Source organism: Cottoperca gobio, chromosome 3, assembly GCF_900634415.1.
Source record: "Cottoperca gobio chromosome 3, fCotGob3.1, whole genome shotgun sequence".
NCBI lineage: Eukaryota > Metazoa > Chordata > Actinopteri > Perciformes > Bovichtidae > Cottoperca > Cottoperca gobio.
The window spans coordinates 13,486,686-13,506,255 of NC_041357.1; the positions used below are offsets into that span (position 1 = coordinate 13,486,686).

The 19,570-nt window shown below is 41.2% G+C and overlaps 1 protein-coding gene across 1 annotated transcript; it reads right to left on the reverse strand.

The window, feature by feature from the left end:
- Window positions 1–1,362: 1,362 nt before the first annotated feature.
- tmod2 (tropomodulin 2) lies at window positions 1,363–19,343 on the reverse strand. The gene is made up of 10 exons (XM_029428605.1): window positions 19,190–19,343; window positions 14,119–14,339; window positions 12,670–12,826; window positions 6,491–6,613; window positions 6,102–6,176; window positions 5,884–6,014; window positions 5,684–5,791; window positions 5,437–5,580; window positions 3,866–4,010; window positions 1,363–3,232 (listed from the first exon to the last, which is right to left on the reverse strand). Exons 2-10 carry the CDS (start codon window positions 14,242–14,244, stop codon window positions 3,201–3,203), a joined length of 1,041 nt encoding a protein of 346 aa, XP_029284465.1. The 5' UTR covers window positions 14,245–14,339; window positions 19,190–19,343; the 3' UTR covers window positions 1,363–3,200.
- Between the last annotated feature and the right edge of the window lie 227 nt (window positions 19,344–19,570).

Below are 19,570 nucleotides of genomic sequence, written 5' to 3' on the forward strand. Positions count from 1 at the left end.
TCATTATGAGCCAGTGCCTTGCTGTTTGATGTTAGGAGAGCCTAGTCTCAGTTGTGTAATAACCTGGGCTGTACAGTCAGCATGTTGCTTGGGTTTGGATGACCCGTGAATATCTCCTTTAAGGCTTCATATTCTTGCATCATCTTAAAACTAACATAGCATCGTAGGTATGACAGTGCTCTCTGGACATGAGCTTCAAATAAAGACATTTACTAGAAGCTGTTTGTTCTAGTCTATTTTCTTCCACATGCGGAGGAGCAGTGCTTATTAATAGTCATGGTCTCTGAGGGAACAGTTGTACTGCACTTACATAAGAACACAACTGTATATTGCAATCAGATTCTGGGTTTATATTTTCCCTTTGAAATGATGAACAGACATGACCTAAATCTACAGTTCTCCTTTTCTCTCTTCTCTCAGAGTGGAAACACTTGAGTCATTCACTCCAGCCACAGTTCACTGCCAACAGTGCAGCGTTTTCTCTGACGGTAGCTCACCGCAGCACTCTGGCACAGGAAACCCAGAGAGGGATGGAGTCATATGCATTACATCATCTCTCAGGCATGTGCAAACAATCTGAAAAACTGGATCTGATTACAGGGCACATACGTACAGCACCTCGAGTACCTCCCAAACCAAAAGGCAGTTCTTCCCTGGCTGTCTGTCAATCAGTCGACCACTTGATACACACTGAAATATCTTAATGCCTGGTACTCCTGCAGATGATGAAGCTTGCTGACTTCCCCTCTAGCGCCATCAGGTTAAAATTAAAAACTGTCCCAACACTTTGGTTCATGGCCAAATACCTGCTAAATAACATTCCCCATCAGCCTCAGCTGTACTTTGGTCAGCATGTTAACATCAACACCACTTATCTCTGGATGCACAAGATATATACAACATAGTAGAAATTGAAGTTTCATTATTGACTTTGGAACACCAACACCAACACCACTTATCTCTGGATGCACAAGATATATACAACATAGTAGAAATTGAAGTTTCATTATTGACTTTGGAAGTGGTAGTTTGACAAAATTATTCTTAGCACAAGGTTCACTTATACAAAGTCCTGTGGAGCTTTAAGCCACGTTTGGATGCTCCTGTCAACAACTGAGCATCTCCATGACAACTGAAGAAACTCCATCTGCTGATGAAAGCAACCAGATGAAGCTGAAAGCTATGAACATTTTCCCAAAGAGGAAAAGAGATTTTTCTTTTGTATTGAATATAGTTTTATTTGTCTAGATTAAAAGCTATTTTTAAGCAATTTAAAGCGAAAACATGCATCAAATCAAATCTCTGCCGTGTTAATACATTTTAAAGATTCATTTAGAAAAACATGCACAAAATGGCACATACGAGTATGTAAAAACATTTATTGTTGAGGATGTCTTATATTCAGCAGTGCATTTTACCATTCCTGTGGTTTTATAATCATACATATTCCTTATATTGAGTCTACACCTGGGTTTTGATTTAAGGTACAAAAAAAAATCTCAGCGATGAGTTGTGTAGATTTAAGTGGTACACACATACAAATCTGTGTGTGTGAGTGTGTGTGCACTTTGAGTTTGAGATGGCATTTTACAATTAATAATATACATATTATGAATTACAGAATATTCTTAACAAGACCAGGCAAAGAAGCAGATTTCCACTTAAGCTGACTGTCCACCTGCAAAGCACAGTAATGTAAAAACAAAGAGGTCCAAGAAGAAATACTAGCAGATATGAGCAGGTAAGAAGTACACAGATATAAAACCTAAAACTGTTGTCTGAGCAACGTGAGGCTTTTAGGATGAAAGAACATTTTTGGTCTACAGAAACATGTTCACGTGTGATGTTTATGCCAGCATATTGTTCCTATTACACTAGTATATACAAGTTTCAAGTAATCCTGAATTAGTCCCGTTATACCCATCTCAAGCAGGTAAGTGTACCTCAGGAAGTTCAGTTCGAGGCACACATAGCATGTTGTTATCTGTTACATAAGGAATGACATGCTACTGCTGAGATGCTGCTGAGAGCCAAGTGGAAGTGTGAAAGAAGGAAAGTGAAATTTAAGATCTGGGAGATGTAGTTCATAGAAACATTACCATATTGATACTTTAAGTACTGCATGTGTTAGTCTTTGGCGTGGTTACGTACCAGAGAAACCCAGCGTGTTGTGCAGACATTTACAGCATTATCTGTAAGAGCAGGCTGAAGTTAATGTGCTGTTCCTTTTACAATACAGTCCCACTTTAACTTGACCCAAACCTAGTTATAATTTCATGTTAAGGGATATAAGTGATAACCACCATCAGAATTAGAAGGAAAAAAAAGATCTTTGCTAGACTAAAACAGTAAAGTAATATAAAACATTATGCATCGATATGTACAGTATTAAATTCATGTAAGGGGATGAGAGCCAACATCTGTTCTGAGGCCAGCACAAACTTAACCGTTACACACACACACACAACAGCCAGACAGTCGAGCTAGCTTTACAAGGCAGCTCCAATAAACAACACCTGCAAACCACCGTGGTGACTTATGTTACCGTATGAGAACTTAAGTCATCTTACAGCTGTACAGTCATAAGGTTTGCAGTAGTCATGATCAGTAAGCTGCGGTTCTAACAGACTTCACGTCACTTCCTGATGCTTAAGTCTCAATCGACCCTATCGTTCAAATGACATTGTGCTGGTTCAACACAGATATTCCACTGGGCGCTTAGGCCTCAAACTATCATGGTCGAGGATACAGGGCTCTCTCAAAGTTAGTTATTGTTTTCACAAAAGGTGTTACTTTGTTTCTGTTACTTGGTAATGTTTATATTTACTCCACATGATTATAGCGTAGTATAAAAAGGAAAAAGAAAGCAGTTTAAAAGTCTGGACAGACAACGTAAAGGCTCAAAAACAATAAAGAAAGAAAAAAGGAGCAGCTGAAATAAAAAGACTAAAAACTAATCAGATTTACACCTTCAATAACAACATAATAATAATAAACATAAGTATGAACATGTAAATGGGAGAGGGCAATTCCAGTTATTTCCCTTCTTCTCAGATGTATGTTCTGGTTGAGCATGCCTTGCCCCACAGTTTGGCACAAGACTAAAGTTTCCACACAGTGAGATGAGACCAGGGCATTGGCTGAAATTATTCCACATGGTGAGATGATACAACAGGAGTGGCTGGGAGACAGCTCCGTCCCTACACGTCCCCTTCCACTCGCTTCTTGCGGACTAGAGATGAGAAGAACAATGAAAAAGAGCAAGGGTTGGTTTTTTTTCCTCCACAAAATCAATTGATTGACAGAGTAAAGATTATAAGAATGAACACACATGCTACAAAACCTTTAACCTACACAGGCCTGTTAGTTTATCATAAAAACACTGAGTGAGTCGTCACGAGCAAAGCGGTCAAAGTGGAGAGCCTTTGTCAACAGCATGTGACAGCGTGTGCAGAAAACAGGAAGTGAGATGTCGTCACTCTCAAAGCTGTGTGATTACACCGTGACTGTGTTAATTCAATCAAACACTTCGATGCACTGACACACTCGGAGTCACACCCATGCATCAGACCTGTGCTACCATGACTCTGACAGGAGGAGGAGCTAAAAGAGAGCAGAGGTCGTCACTGTGGACTGACTTCTTGTGGGGAATAAAACACATTGTAGATACAGATGCAGATAAACTGCAGAGGTATTGGAACTGTTGAGTCATTCTCCCAAAGAGAGACACCAGGTGGAAGACAATGTAATAAGCAACTACTTACTCAACAGTTTCAAGTTTGAACAAATCTGAAATAGTTCAGTGTGTGCGTGTGTGTGTGTGTGTGTGTGTGTGTGTGTGTGTGTGTGTGTGTGTCAGTCATACCCAGGTCATTGTTCTTGGTGATAGCTGCAGCAGCTCTGGAGCGAGGTCCTTGCTGGGTGAAGCGGTAGCCAAACTTCACTACGGTGTTGTTGTCTTCCAACATTTTTGCTATCTCCATCTCTACGGTAGTACCCAGCTGCTGCCTCTGAAACACACACACACAAATATACACAAGTCAAGATCTGAACATCAGTCAGAACTTCCCTTTGGTTTAAAGACTATAGGAAGAATGCCTAGTCTACACATAGACGTAGCTTTATTTACACGCACGCGCACACACACACACACACACACACACACACACACACTAAATCATAACAGTGTGAAACCTTAACACAGTTTTTGGCTTGTAACGTCAGAGTGTGTGCAGTAATCTCATTTGTGAGGCGCCACAAATGAGTCGACACGAGAACGAAGAAGGAAAAGCCCCGTTTACAAAAATACCCGTGTATGTGTGGACTTGTACCGCAGGGGTTTAGATTAACTTCTTTTCCACTACTGGAAACTCTCAACTGGTGTTTTACGTTATATTCAGGCAGTGGTTTGTTTTAGTTGGCATTTTCTTCAACTGCAGGCTGCTTAAAACCACTTTATTTAAAAGAGTGCATAGACTTCCTTAGCTATAGATCGTGTGCATGTTCCATTCAGCCATGTTGGATGTACATACAACCAAGACGGCGCCCGTTCGCGTGGGAGTTGCTGCAACGCTTTGTAATTTTCTTTGTATTTAAACGTCTAAGATTTTTTTTAAAAATGGCAACCTTGTGCGCAGTGTATAATTGTAGAACCGTCTCTCTGGGTCACGCTACTCGTGACCCAGAGAGACGGTTCTTTAGATTTCCTACAATCATCAAAAACAACGATCCACAAAAGAGGGATGAATTGCTGTCTACCGAACGCCGTCAGCTGGTTTAGCAACATAACTCGTGAGGATTTAACAGAAGAAAAAGCACAATTCACCCGTGTGTGTGGCGTCCACTTTATATCTGATAAGAGCTCGTGCTAAAGCTATGTTTTCAATGTTTACGTTAAACATTTGTGCTTATGATATACCCGAACACTGTAAGACCTCACCTCACTCACAAACCACGGCTTGAGCGGTGTATCGCGAGCTCTTTGAGAGTGATTTACACGGGCATGGACGAGCACCCTGTCATCTTTCAGTGGTTTGGTAAGAAGACTACCAACCCAGCCAGAAACAAAGAAATTATAAGCATCTAAGCTCTTGCGTGCCTTCATTTGTGCGTTGGTTGCCCACAACGTTTGTAGCACAAGGTAGTTCACAATATCCGGATATTCAATCGGCGGTAATGAATCTAAATCCTCAATATAATCCGACGGCTTTAGCGTGTACGGGTCAAGGCCGCAAATTTGGACTTTTTCCTCTGAATCTTGCCTTTACAGAGGACTCCAGAGAGTCAAAATACTTTGAAGAAGTCGGAGTTGTATTGTTCGCTTTAGACGCCATTGTTGATTTGTTTTCCAACCAACATGGCGTCGCACGCATACGTCACACAGTTTTGTCACGTGTTTGGACACTGTGTGTGTGTGTGTGTGTGCGCATCTGGTACCTGGTTGTCTATCTTGATCTCTGTGAGTGTGTCGTTGTCTCGCAACGCATCAATCAAAGTCTGCACCCCTGCCCCGGTGATAAAGTTGGACTCCAAGTTCAAACTCCGCAACGTCTTGTTCTCTCGCAGCATGTCACTGAACACCTGGGGGGGAGGAGGAAGAGGAAGAAGAGGAGGAAATAAAGCAAAGAGTTAAATATGGAGTTGTCAGGTGTCAACAAAGCCATTAAAAGCCACTCCCTCTCACCACAGCGATTGGGTCGTTACTCCGTGTTGCTGCCAGGCTGAACTTCTTGACAGTCGTGTTCTTCTCCATGGCTTTGGCGAAGTCCTTCAGCGTGGGAATTGGGATGTTCTGGAAAAGCAACCAAGACACACTGCCGTCAGTCCAGAGATAGATAAGCATATACACACTCGGACAATCTTAAAGCTTGTGTCTCTGCGTACCTTAATGTTGTTGAGGTTGACCTCTGTTAAAGAGCCGTCATTGCTTTTTATCCTGTGCAGAGTTTCATCTACATTAGTGGGATTGGGAGGCTCATCAAACACTGGAGTCATCTTCTCCCCTTTGATCACATCTAGAAAAGACACACAGGCAAAAGTCAATACATTTATCTTTTTGGGACCTTTGGACAAACAGAGTTAAATTCCATGATTGCACTTACTGTTGTAACCCTCTTCAGATGAAGTCCCATCATATGTCCGACTACTGGTGACCAGCGTGTGAACACCCAGGATCGCTGCGAAACAAAAGCAAATGTTAGGCTCAGCAGCTGCGGTGAGGAATCAGTGTGTACGCATGTGTTCAGTGAATGAAGGGTAACCAAATCTAGAGGCCCTAGCAGACAAGTAGTTTTATTTTGCTTTTTAAGGACAATCAGAGTGAAAAGAGCTTGTGTTCTACTGTCCCAGCAGAGACCGGGCTCAGGCAGACCGAAAGTTTCTTACAACTACAGCATTTTCCTTTTCAAATAAACTCCCATACAGAGGTTTGTTTTTAAAACCTTTTAACAATGACTTCTTAGCTTTCTCGGAGGGATTTATCCATTCTTACCTGCTAGATCACACAGTTCTGTATCTGTGGCGCTGGACAGGGCTTCCTCTAATTCTGGATCGAGGGTTGTGACATCCTCCTGGCATGCTTCTATCGGTTTCTGCTTAGGAACAAATACTTTACCTATGGAGAAAGAAGGAAAGGACGGTGAGGGAAGGAGAATTTCTAAACTCAACGAAGATGATTCAGCCCTCGTAAAAATGAGCAGGCAATAAATGACTGAAACGTCAACACAGACACAAGAAACGGGTCCATGCAGGCCGGGTGAAGGATTTATGAGATGAGACATGCAATTTCTATAAAACAAATGTTCAACTGTTGACTGTTGGATAATGTGAGACGTTTTTCACCTGCAACCATTCCTATACTCATGCCTGGTCATAAGACTGCCAAGTGCTGTGTTAGTGTGTGTGCGTGTAAGCAAATGGAAGCATTCCAAGATAAAGCAACGGTATAATTAACACACACACACACACACACACACACACACACACACACACACACACACACACACACACACACACACACACACACACACACACACACACACACACACACACACACACACACACACACGTTTGGAATTAACACCAACACTAATCAGACCTTGCATCTCGAGTCACTACACATTAAGCTTTTATTTTTGTTATACATCAGAGAGCACATTTCACAACCTTTAAGTTGTCGTCACTCTCCGTTGCTCTTAATCTCTCATTTGAAGTTATTTCTTGCCCGTGTGTTCCTTGACTTGTTTACTTAAATCCATTTAATGTCTCGTGCTTTTTTGCAATGCACAGAGAATCAGCAAAGATCAAGTGGCAGATACTTATTTTCACTTTGACACCCACTGTTTTTGTTTCTGTTAGTCAGCGTTACAAAATCCTAATTACATCCGATGTTATTGAACACATTCTTGTTTAGGCCAGCTTATAATACCTAATAACCTACCCTTTCTCGCTAAAATCCTTGAGAAAGCAGTCGCAAAACAGTTGTGTGACTTTTTACATAATAATAGTTTATTTGAGGTTTTTCAATCTGGATTTAGAGTTCATCATAGCACAGAGACGGCACTGGTGAAAGTTACCAATGACCTTCTATTGGCATTCAGACAAAGGACTTGTCTGTGTTCTTGTCTTGTTAGACCTCAGTGCTGCTTTCAAAACTGTTGATCATGACATTCTACTACAGAGACTGGAACATTGTGTTGGCATAAAACCGCACTAAGCTGGTTCAAGTCCTATTTGTCTGAACGATCTCAATTTGTATGTGTTAACGATAAATCCTCCATGACAGCCAAAGTCAGTCTTGGAGTTCCGCAGGGTTCTGTACTTGGACCGATTCTATTCACCTTATATATGCTTCCTTTGGGCAATATTATAAGGAACCACTCTATAAACTTTCATTGTTATGCGGATGATACCCAATTATATCTATCAATTAAACCAGACGAAACCAATCAATTGGCTAAACTTCAAGCATGCCTTAAGGACATAAAAACTTGGATGTCTAGCAACTTTTTGATGTTAAACACAGAGAAAACTGAAGTTATTATACTTGGTCCTAAACGCCTCCGAAACGCATTTTCTAATGACATAGAAGCTCTGGATGGCATTAACTTGGCCTCCAGCACCACTGTAAGGAATCTTGGCGTCATCTTTGATCAAGATCTGTCGTTTAACTCCCACATAAAACGAATCTCAAGGACTGCCTTCTTTCATCTACGTAACATTGCAAAAATAAGACACATCCTGTCTCAAAATGATGCAGAAAAACTAGTCCATGCATTTGTTACTTCAAGGCTGGATTACTGCAACTCATTGTTATCAGGTTGTCCCAAAAAGTCGCTTAAGACTCTTCAGTTGATCCAAAATGCAGCGGCACGTGTATTGACTAGAACAAGGAAACGGGATCATATTACTCCTGTCTTAGCTGCTCTGCACTGGCTCCCGGTAAAATACAGAATAGAATTCAAAATCCTTCTCCTGACTTACAAATCAATTAAAGGTCAGGCTCCAGCATATCTTAAAGATCTCATAGTACCTTATAAACCAACTAGAGCATTACGCTCCCAGACTGCAGGGTTACTTGTAGTTCCTAGAGTCTCTAAGAGTACAATGGGAGCCAGAGCCTTCAGCTATCAAGCTCTTCTCCAGTGGAACCAGCTTCCAGTTTGTGTTCAGGAGGCAGACACACTCTCCACATTTAAGAGTAGGCTAAAGACTTTCCTTTTTGATAAAGCTTATAGTTAGGGCTGGCTCAGGTTTGCCCTGGATCAGCCCCTAGTTATGCTGCTATAGGCTTAGACTGCCGGGGGACACCTCCCTGCTCTCTTCTCTCCTCTCTATCTGTATGCATTTATGTAAATGTATGTTACTAACTCACCATCCGGGGTATCATCCCCGGAGTGTCTGTCTCTCATGTGGCAGGTTGCCACTGATAAAGTTTACGTCAGGATCATGAATCGTGACAGCGCCTGCTGACCTGGTCCTGCTGGACACCGGGAAGCCTTATTGACATTTTCCTGGATTCATCCAAACTTTCTATTTCTTTTTTTTCCAACACAACATAATTTCTGTCAAATGTTGTATTTGTACTATGTTGTTTATCCTGTACACATGACATCTATTGCACGTCTGTCCGTCCTGGGAGGGGGATCCCTCCTCAGTTGCTCTCCCTGAGGTTTCTTCCATTTTTTTCCCCTTTAATTTTGGGGTTTCTTTTAGGAAGTTTTTCCTTGTGCGATGCGAGGGTCTAAGGACAGAGGATGTCGTAACCTGTACAGTCTGTAAAGCACACTGAGACAAATGTATAATTTGTGATATTGGGCTATACAAATAAATTTGATTTGATTTGATAATAATGGTAATGTTTGTGACAAAGAAGTGAAGTCTGGACAACAGAAATGTGCTGTTTGAATAAGTCTGGGCCTCCTGCTATTTTACACAACATTCCCTAACCCTCAGTGGTTCAGACCAGCTGAACTCAGTCCAGCCATGACTGTCTGACAACTGTGGCATTGCCATAGTAACCCATCTGAGGGAAGAAACGGAAAGAGCGAAGGAAGTTGTGGAACAATGACTGAAGTCTAATCTAAACCGCACTGCTGGGGCAACAACCACTGAGAGACCATCCAGTGGGTGCCATTCGCTTTCTAAATGCTTGTCTCCTTAAACAAAAAAACACCCCAAGAACAGGCCCTCCCTCCCTCTTTCTCTCCTTCCAAGTCAGTCAAGCCAGTCAAATCTTCCTAAATGGCCCTGAGGGGGGGCTCTGGCACTTCCTGAAAGCCTAGTAAACAGTCATCAGGCATCCTGTGCCAGTCCCTCTGGAGCGACATTTAATATTTTAATTTGATGGGGCAGCATTCATCACTGCTATTCATGCTAAAAACTAGACACATAATACATCATGCTGGGGTCTCATGTTGATAGCGGTACTGTAAAGTTTGTTTTTTAAATGTAAGATAACAGTACACAACTTAAAGGAACATTCCAGTTGATTGCAATTTGGGTCTTACTTTTGTAGTCTTGGAAATCAATTCTTAGAGTTATGATAACATTCGACATGCCAAGGTAACTGCTAAGGTCTCGCAACACAGGGACATCGATAACAAAATCAGATGAGGGAAAACATTTCAGCGTCCAGAAAATCAGTTAGAGTTTAGACAGATTACCTGAAACACTATATTTGAAGGTAAAACAGAAATTGAATGCACCAAAAAATTATTGTAACAATCCCTCATTGCACAGAAACACTGTTTCCATACAGCAGGTGAGTGGGACAGTTGAACCCAGAAATTGTTGTGTAAACTTTCATTAGTGTTTGCAATAAACTGTTGGCTTGCGGTTTCTGTTCCAAATACATTTGTTTAACTCGTGGGTTTGTTGACCTCAATATGATGAGATCAGCCAGAGCAATCCTGTAGACTTTGCAGTAGCTGATTTATTGGCTTTGCAGTACCCGTTCCCTGTTACACATGGCTGCTTGATGGCAAACTGTGAAAACAATACAAAACAAAAACTGAATACTAGAGGAGGCGTGCGGTCGAGAGCTGCTGTGTTTTTATTGGTCCACCAGCCACACCCTCCACTGTAACCTCAACAAACATGATGTTTATCAGACTTGAACAGAAGCATGCCTTTAAGTTATATTCCTTTGTGCTGACACGTGATAATTAAGTCAACTTAAACCTCAACTGAACCCCATTGTAAAAACAATCTTCCTTCAACAACCACCGATGTCGACTAACCTCAAAAGGAAATCAAGGACAAAAAGAAGAAAAGAAAAAACCCGATGGATTACAGAATACAATAATAACTGACCCAATATAATACGGTCTAAGTGGTTAAAAGGCTGCAATGGTTGCCGTGGCATTTAAGCAGGTCGTTTTCCTCTGAATTGTGTGTGTTATTGAAAGGAGACACACACACACTCATGACCACATTATTTATCAGCAAGGGGTGAGTTTAACAAGGGGAAGAGAGTGAGCTGCATTCCACTGAACCGCCACAGTGATTTGTTTTCCATGTTGTCATAGGGTGTGCTCTCTCACACTCACACACACACACTCACACACACACACACACACATCCGGAGTATAATCTCTAACAGGCCAGGGTTGGGTCAGGGGTAAGATGTCAAGCTCCATATTTTCTCTCCGTAGAGGGAGCAGCGTTCAGATCTCTGGAGATCCCAAACAAAGGAATTCCTCTGGACAAGTGTTTCTACTCATTCACTTAAACATGAAGCAGCTCCTTTTTCATTCTTCTACAAGGTGACTAATATTATTATCACAAGTATGTCTAAATGCCTGTTTAAACAGAACTGGCTTTCTCGAGAAGATCAGCTTATTCCAGTTTTTACAGCAGCATTAATCCCATCTGGGTCAGCAGTGGGTGTTTGTTACACACGTACTGTGTTGTGGCAAAACTCAAGAGTGCTCCGACATTTTTTTATTCCCCTTTAGGTAGACGACTGCATGATATCACAGACTCTTGTAATGATGATGCGTCCAACATTCAAGGCATCGTTCAATGTCAAAACTACAGGCCTTCTAAAAAGCCTGATTATATAACGGTGTCCGTATCAAATACAAGCACATTAAACTACTGTAAGATAAAAGATTTGTGCAGTGCCTGTTAAACAACGGGACGATTGTTTTGGCGCTCAGTTGGGCCCTGAGCAATACACCTACCACGACATTGCATCCCCTAGCAAAGTTAGAGTAAACACGTTATTTGGGTGCAAAGGCTCACACGAGCATCGATGGAGGTGATGGAGTCGTTCGGTGGTGTAGCAGTTAATAGGGGTCCCCTCCCAATACACTGTACATAAGGCACTACTGATAAATACGTCTCCTTCCACTTTAGTGAGATGACTTTTATGGCATTAGGACTTTATTGTATTGTTACGACATGAGACAAAAGGTCCACAGCTGGACTCAAAGTGTGCATCTTTAAGCAGTGAGTCCCCGAGATATTTGTGGATTGACATTTCAATCGCTGAACAAAGACAAAGACAAAAAATCCACCCATTAAAATAAGGTTTTAGGCTCAGATGTGCAGTTTTGTCTGAGAAAAGTCTTGGGCTCATCCGGTCAAGGTTAACTCGTCACGAGAAACTGAACTCAAATCAATAAACAGATGGATTCAAGCATTTAATCCTGACCTTGCCTCCTCCTTTGACACTCCCTGCCTGCTCTCCCCTGGTACAAACACTCCTCCCCCACACTGCTGTATGTTGCATAAGAGCTGATATGCATTAATAATACCTGCAAAGACAGCAGAAGAGTTACTGCTGTGTGTCTGTACTGCTGATACAGACATAAACACAAACAGACACACCTCCGTCGTTCACCCCCTGAGAAACACACTACTAACATGTGATAGCACCACACCAATGATGTTCTTCATGAGAGTTGTGCATGGTACACTATGTAACACTGGATTACATCCCTACTGCAATTTGAATGAAAATACTTGACTTTAGTATTTGTTCTCAATTGGAAAGCTCTTTGTAACTATGTTTGTGTTGATCTGTAGGGAGTGAGGTTCATTTAAAGTAAAACACATGTCACGCAACAATCAAAAAACTAAACATAAAGATTCTGATCTCAAACAAGGACTGTTATCCTCCGAATGTCTTTGTCGAAAAGCCTCTAAAACAGTGAATATTCAAACCTTTTCTCTCCCCAGTGAAGGGCACTACATCATCTCTGTCCTTGTACTCCATGGCTTCCTTCTCCAGGTATTTGAGAAGGCCATCTCTGCTGAATGATCCTGTTGCTTGCTTAGCAGTATGGTCCTTCTGACGTAAGCCCGCTGGGAGAAGAGCGTGCTGAGGAGGAGACAAGGAGACCTATCAGACCTGTCAACGGATGAAGACTTCAATACACTTTGGTAAAGGGTAAATTGTTTTGTTTTTTTTACCGTAAATGTATCTGTATGCCTTCTATATAATGAAAAAATATCCATTCATGCAATTACTTTTAAATTTCTGAAAGGGTGTCATACCACTCTGCTGCCCAATCTGGCCCAGTCTGTACTATTGCACCAGTATAGCATCACATGTATTTAAGCAGACAGCATTTTTCATAACTGTGTACGAGGCAGACGGGTCTGGATTGTCTTAAACTTTTGTCAGATAAAGCGCTGCAAGCAAATGTATATTTCTTGTTGCATCTTCAGGTCTGTGTGGTAGTTGGAATCAATGCCAGATGTAGTAGTTTGAGATTCACATGGGAAATAAACATTGAATTACAAATTCCGCAAAACAGGAAGTAAACATACTATGAACCTGTTGAACTGGATGCATGTGAACCAAAGCCTCATGGCTAAAAATACCAACCATAAAAGTACAAGCAATTATGTTTGTAGGTGCGTCACAACTCGGTGGAGGTGACGAGGATGTGAGAACATTTTGAAAACTTTGTCCAGCCAGCCTGTGTTTGTTGAAAACTAAACGCAGTGCTTCTTTTTGTGAACACACCCAATTCTTATTTGTCTATTTAATGACATCCAGAAATAAATATTATCCCACTGTTTCCTGTGGGCCATGTTGGTGATTTATCTCACTCAGTTGAGATGGTATTTAAATAAAAACGCCTAGGCGCCTGGGGGGGGGGAGGGTCATTATACTCTCTCTAGCTCTACTCACAAATGAACACACAAACAGCCTGCGGACAGACTTCCTATTTAAATGTTTCCAACCTTGTGGTTAGAGGATGCAAAAGGAAAAATCCTTGTGATGTCCAATGCATCCCAGGAGGTCAAACTGTAATGATGTGGTACAATATATATATTTTGGTGGATTCCCATTCCATTAATCTACTTCAACCATGTCCACCTTCTACAATTCCCTAGAATTACTACAACCACGACAGGAGTCATAAACGTGTTGGTACCAGGTATCATCAGATATCATTTTTGTGAAGCTGGGGCATGTCTAAGATTAGAATTGTGTACCTTATTTGAGAAAATTAATTATGGGTACAAATATTTTATTTGACTGCCTAAAAATGCTTTAAGTTTTTGTTTTTTATTCTGAAATGTCTCAATAAATCCCATTGCCACAGAATTCCCTCCCGCTAAAGAGCCCTGGAGCTCCCCCAACCCTCGCTGAGTCCTGACCTCAGGGTCCATCTCCTCGAGGGCCGTCTCCAGCTGTTTGAGCTCCTCTGCCGACAGTTTGTTGAGGATTTCATCTTCGTCGAGATCCTTGTACTTGTCCAGGTCCTTCTTGAATGACAACGCCATGGTGCCGGCTATAGCTTTCTAAGCAACACTGCACAGAAGACCACAGCCACAATGTTCCCTCTCGGGCTCACTGCTCCAGACCAGGGAGAGGCTACCTGAAGAAGAACGCACACAAATAAACATTCATCATGATGGGGCATAAAATGTTCTTTAATTTACCTGACTAAAACAATGTAATGTAATTATATCTAAACTGAGAGCCCTGTGAAACAATAGTCGATCCCAGCTGGGCTGGGTAATGAGACCTTGCAATGATGCAACACATACACACAGCTGGAACAAACAAAGAACTTTCTCAGGCTCAGACAAATCATCTGACCCCTCCCATGAGGATCCCCAACAACTGTGTGCTACTTTGGAAAACATTAACAACTTCAAAGAAGCAAAACGAGCATACTGGAGAAAGATCTAAGTAGATATACAAGAACATACCACCACAGTTAAGATTAAATAAAGCTCAGATAAGTGAATGAGTTAGGGAGTGAGTGTGCGCCCTGTCAAACAAAATGAAGAGGCTTCGGCTCCTCCCACGCCACAGTACGAACACTAAATGACCTCATGATTTCCAGATTCTCTGCAGGACTCTACAGATGGTCTCAGTCCTCCTAATCACACACACTTCACTGTACACACTCAAACTTACAGTCTACTTTCCCAAAGGGCTTGCTCAAGCCGTTATCGAAAATACAAAATAAACTTTTTAAGGAAAGACAAAGCTGTGCATGTCTGTGTAAATACAAACTAGGCACAACAATTAAGTACTTTCTTGCAGGACTATTGCACCAGTCTCACCGATTCTTGTCAATTGAGAAACACAGCACTATTTCTAAACTTGGTGACAGCAGAAAAAAAAATACACTGTGCTTCAACTCTGGTTCAGCAAAGGATTCTTTAAACTTTTAGTGCCATTTCCCCGGGGCTGCCTGAGTGATTTCTCCAGTTCAGAGGAATTCCCTGAGAGTCTGCCACTGTCTGTGTCTCTCGGACTGTTCAGTTCTCCACAATCCAGGCTCTGTCCTGAACTAATTCTTACCCTCACCTCCTGCATTAGACCACTACAGCTACACACTTATTTCTGAAATGGTTATGAGAGTTATAGCAAGAGCATTTGCGAGCCAGCAGATGAAGCTGGGCCCAAATGTCAGCACTGATTACGTTAATAAAAGCGTATGATATAATGAGCTACAATAATAATGTCACCCAAATGTTCCACTGTACAGTAGTTTAATCAGATCTTGTTAAAGAGAGCGAGTACAGAAATGACTACTGCAGGATATTATTACCGCTAACTGGGAGGAAGCCATTCAAGCTGCAGTGAAGCTAAGCTAATGGTGCAAGACGACAAGCAAGGTGGTGAAACAACATGAATGCACGTTCAAATCTGGCCGAAATTAAATCGTCAGGTTGTAAAATAATGTGAATAAAACTTCATTAACATAGGCTTACAGAAGAAGTTCTAAAAAAAATAAATAAATAAAAAAGACAAAAGACAAAAAAAAAGTGAACACAGCATTAAACTGGAGAACCAACACAAATCCAAATAACTTTTTTAACTTGGGCATTATATCTGATGGAATACGCATATCCCATGAATGCAAATCATATGAAAATCATTGTGCGTGTTGCGTCCACAACAGCAGTCTTTTGTGCTGGGATCATGGACCAGCGCCAAGATTGGTTTCACATGACGTCTTTCCAAGCCTTTGCTCACATGTTTTTGGAAAGAGGGAGTTTTGTTCATCTTTCATAATCGAAACGGAGATGTCCAGGGACAGGGAAGAAAACACATGGAGGCTTTACTGTGATTATGTGAAAATTAAGACTTTGATGTATTCTGCCAAAAAGCCCTCACATCTAGTCCTAACTCATTTAATTTCCCTCCACATCAGTCAAATATGTGCTAGCCAGTGAGAACATGTGAAAAGATTGGTCTTGCTGTGTCATATGAAGTTTGATTCATGACTTTCTTGGTCCTAATTTTGATTAAATTACCCTAATAATATGCAGAATGACATTACATTTCTGGGCGTCAGCTGAGACGTCAGCCTGGGATAAAAGGTAAATCACACACATGCACACACACACAAACACACATAATGTTTTTATGACACGACCAGCTCAAAATAACACCATTTACCATACTATTCTGCTTTCCACTTCACTGACAAATAATTAAACACATTTAAAACAACAGCCACTGTTTACAGTGTGGTCCAGTACATGTGAGCGTGCGAACAGAAGAGTAATGGAGCATGCAGACAGGGATAATGATGGCGATGGCGATGGGTGGGCTCAGACCACAGTGGAGACATTGAGAGGAAACATTAGTCGAGTCTGATTGATTCCTTCCTTCCTTTCTCCTTCTCCTCTCGGTTAATCCTTCAAGACAACAACAGATGGCTCTGAGCCAATAATACTACACTCTACGCTCACCTCACACTTGCATACACTGACCCGTTCACTCAGGCTGCTGTTGGGAAGATAAACATATTATTGAAGATTGCACAAGGACAAATACACAAATATCACAATTTAGTGTTCACCTGACTAGATGCTTCAGTGTTAAGGTTCAAGTGATACAAACATGGCTGATTTGAGCAAGGCTATAAGGTGGTCACATTTACAAAGTTAAACCAAGCTTCAATGGAAAAAGCTCATCTACTGTGTGAAAAAAAACAAACCAAAGAAACAGCTATTTTATTCTTGAGAAGATGGATAACCTTTAATTGAAGTTAAACTATGGGTAAGGATAAGAATATGTTTCAATCATGGGCAAATTACTGACCACGTTCTTTTACAAATTAAGTAATAGAGCTGCACAATAATGGCCTATATTTTTTTGTCATCGTGATGTCAACTTGCACGATAAACATATTGCTAAAGACTGCAACATTGCACTGAGGATTGTATTTAGTTAGTTGAAAGACTATCCGTAGAAAATGACAATTAAAATGTAACTATTATTCTTTTTCAATTTTTCTTTTGTGTTCAGTTCAATGTTCAATTTGTTGAATAAAATATAGGAAATCATTTTCTTTCAACAAGCAATTTGTTGTATTTTATACTGAATGCCGTTTTAAAGCAGAACTGAGTACACTTTATGATCGGTTTATTTATTATTTAAAAAATGTATCATAACATGCAGCTCTATTAGAGGACAGTGAAAAAAAACATATTACATTTATCTCCATCAAGTAAAACTCTTGCAATCAACATCCAGGTTGCCTGCGCTATTTTAGATATATGAGGCAGAAGCTGGAGGAAAAGTGACTTGCAGCTCAGAGATGAACAGGAAGCACCGACTGGTTATTATTACATTATCAGAGATCACTGCCCCGTCAACCCACTAAAAGACTATAGTTAGAATGACCCAGCTTTGCTACCCATGGGACAAGAGTCTGCCTCCTCCCACCTACCAACTCTATATTCTCTACCCTTCTGTCTCTACTCCCTGTTGTAACTCAGTACTCCTGTATCCTGTTCATCACCTGCCTCTTAAGGTGATTTAAAGTTTTAGAAATGATAAAAAACAGATGGAAGGAGAGAAATAGCAACAGAGGGTCTGATCATACAGTCACTAAGGTATGTTAACTGCAATACATGAACAAGTAACAAATGACCTGTAATGTAAAAAAAAAAAAAAACACCATGTCAGAACAAGAAAAATAACTCTTGTACAAGGGCCAGACAGGAAGTGGGGTGTTTCTCTAACAAACACACATGATTTGTATACTCCCCGTTTTAGCCACACACTCCAGACACAGACACACACACACACAGACACACACACACACAGACACACACACTCTATTATTATATAATGAGAAAACAGTGGTTGTCACTTTTACACCGTTGTAAAAAAACTAAGGACAGTTGCTAATCACTACTGTGTCTATAATTACACCAAGGGTGAAACAAGGCATTCACAGCCAGGTTTCACTCCCCCAGTGAAAGGTATGCAGGTAAACAAATCCTATCAGAGTAGCCCGTTTATCTGCAATACTGCACTGCAGAGGGTGGTACGGTAGGCACCATCAACAAAAATGCCATGTCAGCAGGCACCACGACATTCCACAGTTACCTGCTGCACCCCTTCAGGAGGGTAACCTGCCTACAGGCTTTAAGGGGGAAAACCACACCTCCCTAAGCAGACGTCCTCCTTAAAACTTGGACCACACCCTGCATTCACCATTGAGCCCTGCTGGTCGAACTACCTTTGTGAACACACACATAAACCCTCACATTAGCTCTTGAACAAGGAATGTGTCAGTCGTATACTCATTGCCACAGGTACAATTACCTTACACCTATCCAACAAGTAGAATTGCAGCACACTGGTGTGAGTCATCCTACCAAAAATACGTCCTTAAAAACACTGAAACTCCTGTCTTGGTCAAACACACAATCGAGGTATCGATGCTCATGTCTGTGAAATGCATTGTCAGGATGACAGGGATGGGCCGCTGAGATTAAATGTTGTACTATATTATAAATACAATTAGCAACAGTATTACCCAATAAAACAAGAAGTATGAACACAATTGTTTCGTCCATCTCTTGTGGACATAGCGGGCAACGGAAAGACGTTAGCGAACTCGCGCTTGACATGTTTATGATTATCACACTGACAGTAAACGTGTTGATCGTGATATTCATCGCACAGCAAGATATACCACACGTTAGCTAAGAAATAGTTAAAGCCAGACAAAGCGGTTTATTGGACTCTTAGTTTGGTAACTTAGCTACATGTTTTTGCCGGATGCAGTAACACCATGCGAAATAGCCCGATGACATGTAGCAGCTAACATGCTAACAGTTGACTCAAGTTGTTAGCCGTTAAGCTAAACCAGCACATATGAAAGTGGCAGTATGTAAAACAGTACGGCTAGCAAGTTCACTAAATTATCATACTAAGTCTGGCACCCCGACGTATGTATGTCCTTACCTGAGGCTAATGGGACCTAAACTAAGGAATCTCCAAATAATACCAGTCTTCCCAATGAATGCGATGTCTTCACTGCTTGATTTCTCACTCAGCCCAAGGGCGGTAACACAGGAAGGGAGAGCCAGAGCATTCTCTGAGTGGCGTCTGAAGGAACCTATAGGCAGAGAGTATGTCATTCGTGAACTAACATCGCACATAGGCCCGCCCCTTTTTATATAGAAGAACCAATCAGATGAGAGATAGGAAAATAAATAAAATAAAGGTAAGTAGGTAAGTGGACCTTGAATTAAGATTTTCTGTTGTTCAAACCATGCAATACATTCTATTATAAGCTTAGATGGGTGCCAACTACATTGAATCATTACAGATAGTTTGGTTTCC

Bases quoted from the DNA above. Each gene is read 5' to 3' on its own strand.
- tmod2 (XM_029428605.1), bottom strand. From the start codon at position 14,244: ATGGCGTTGTCATTCAAGAAGGACCTGGACAAGTACAAGGATCTCGAC. The intron at 6,015-6,101 runs GTAAGTGCAATC...TGTCTTTTCTAG, and splicing joins ATCTGAAGAGGGTTACAACA to ATGTGATCAAAGGGGAGAAG. The intron at 4,011-5,436 runs GTACCAGATGCG...TGTGTGTTTCAG, and splicing joins AGATCAAGATAGACAACCAG to AGGCAGCAGCTGGGTACTAC.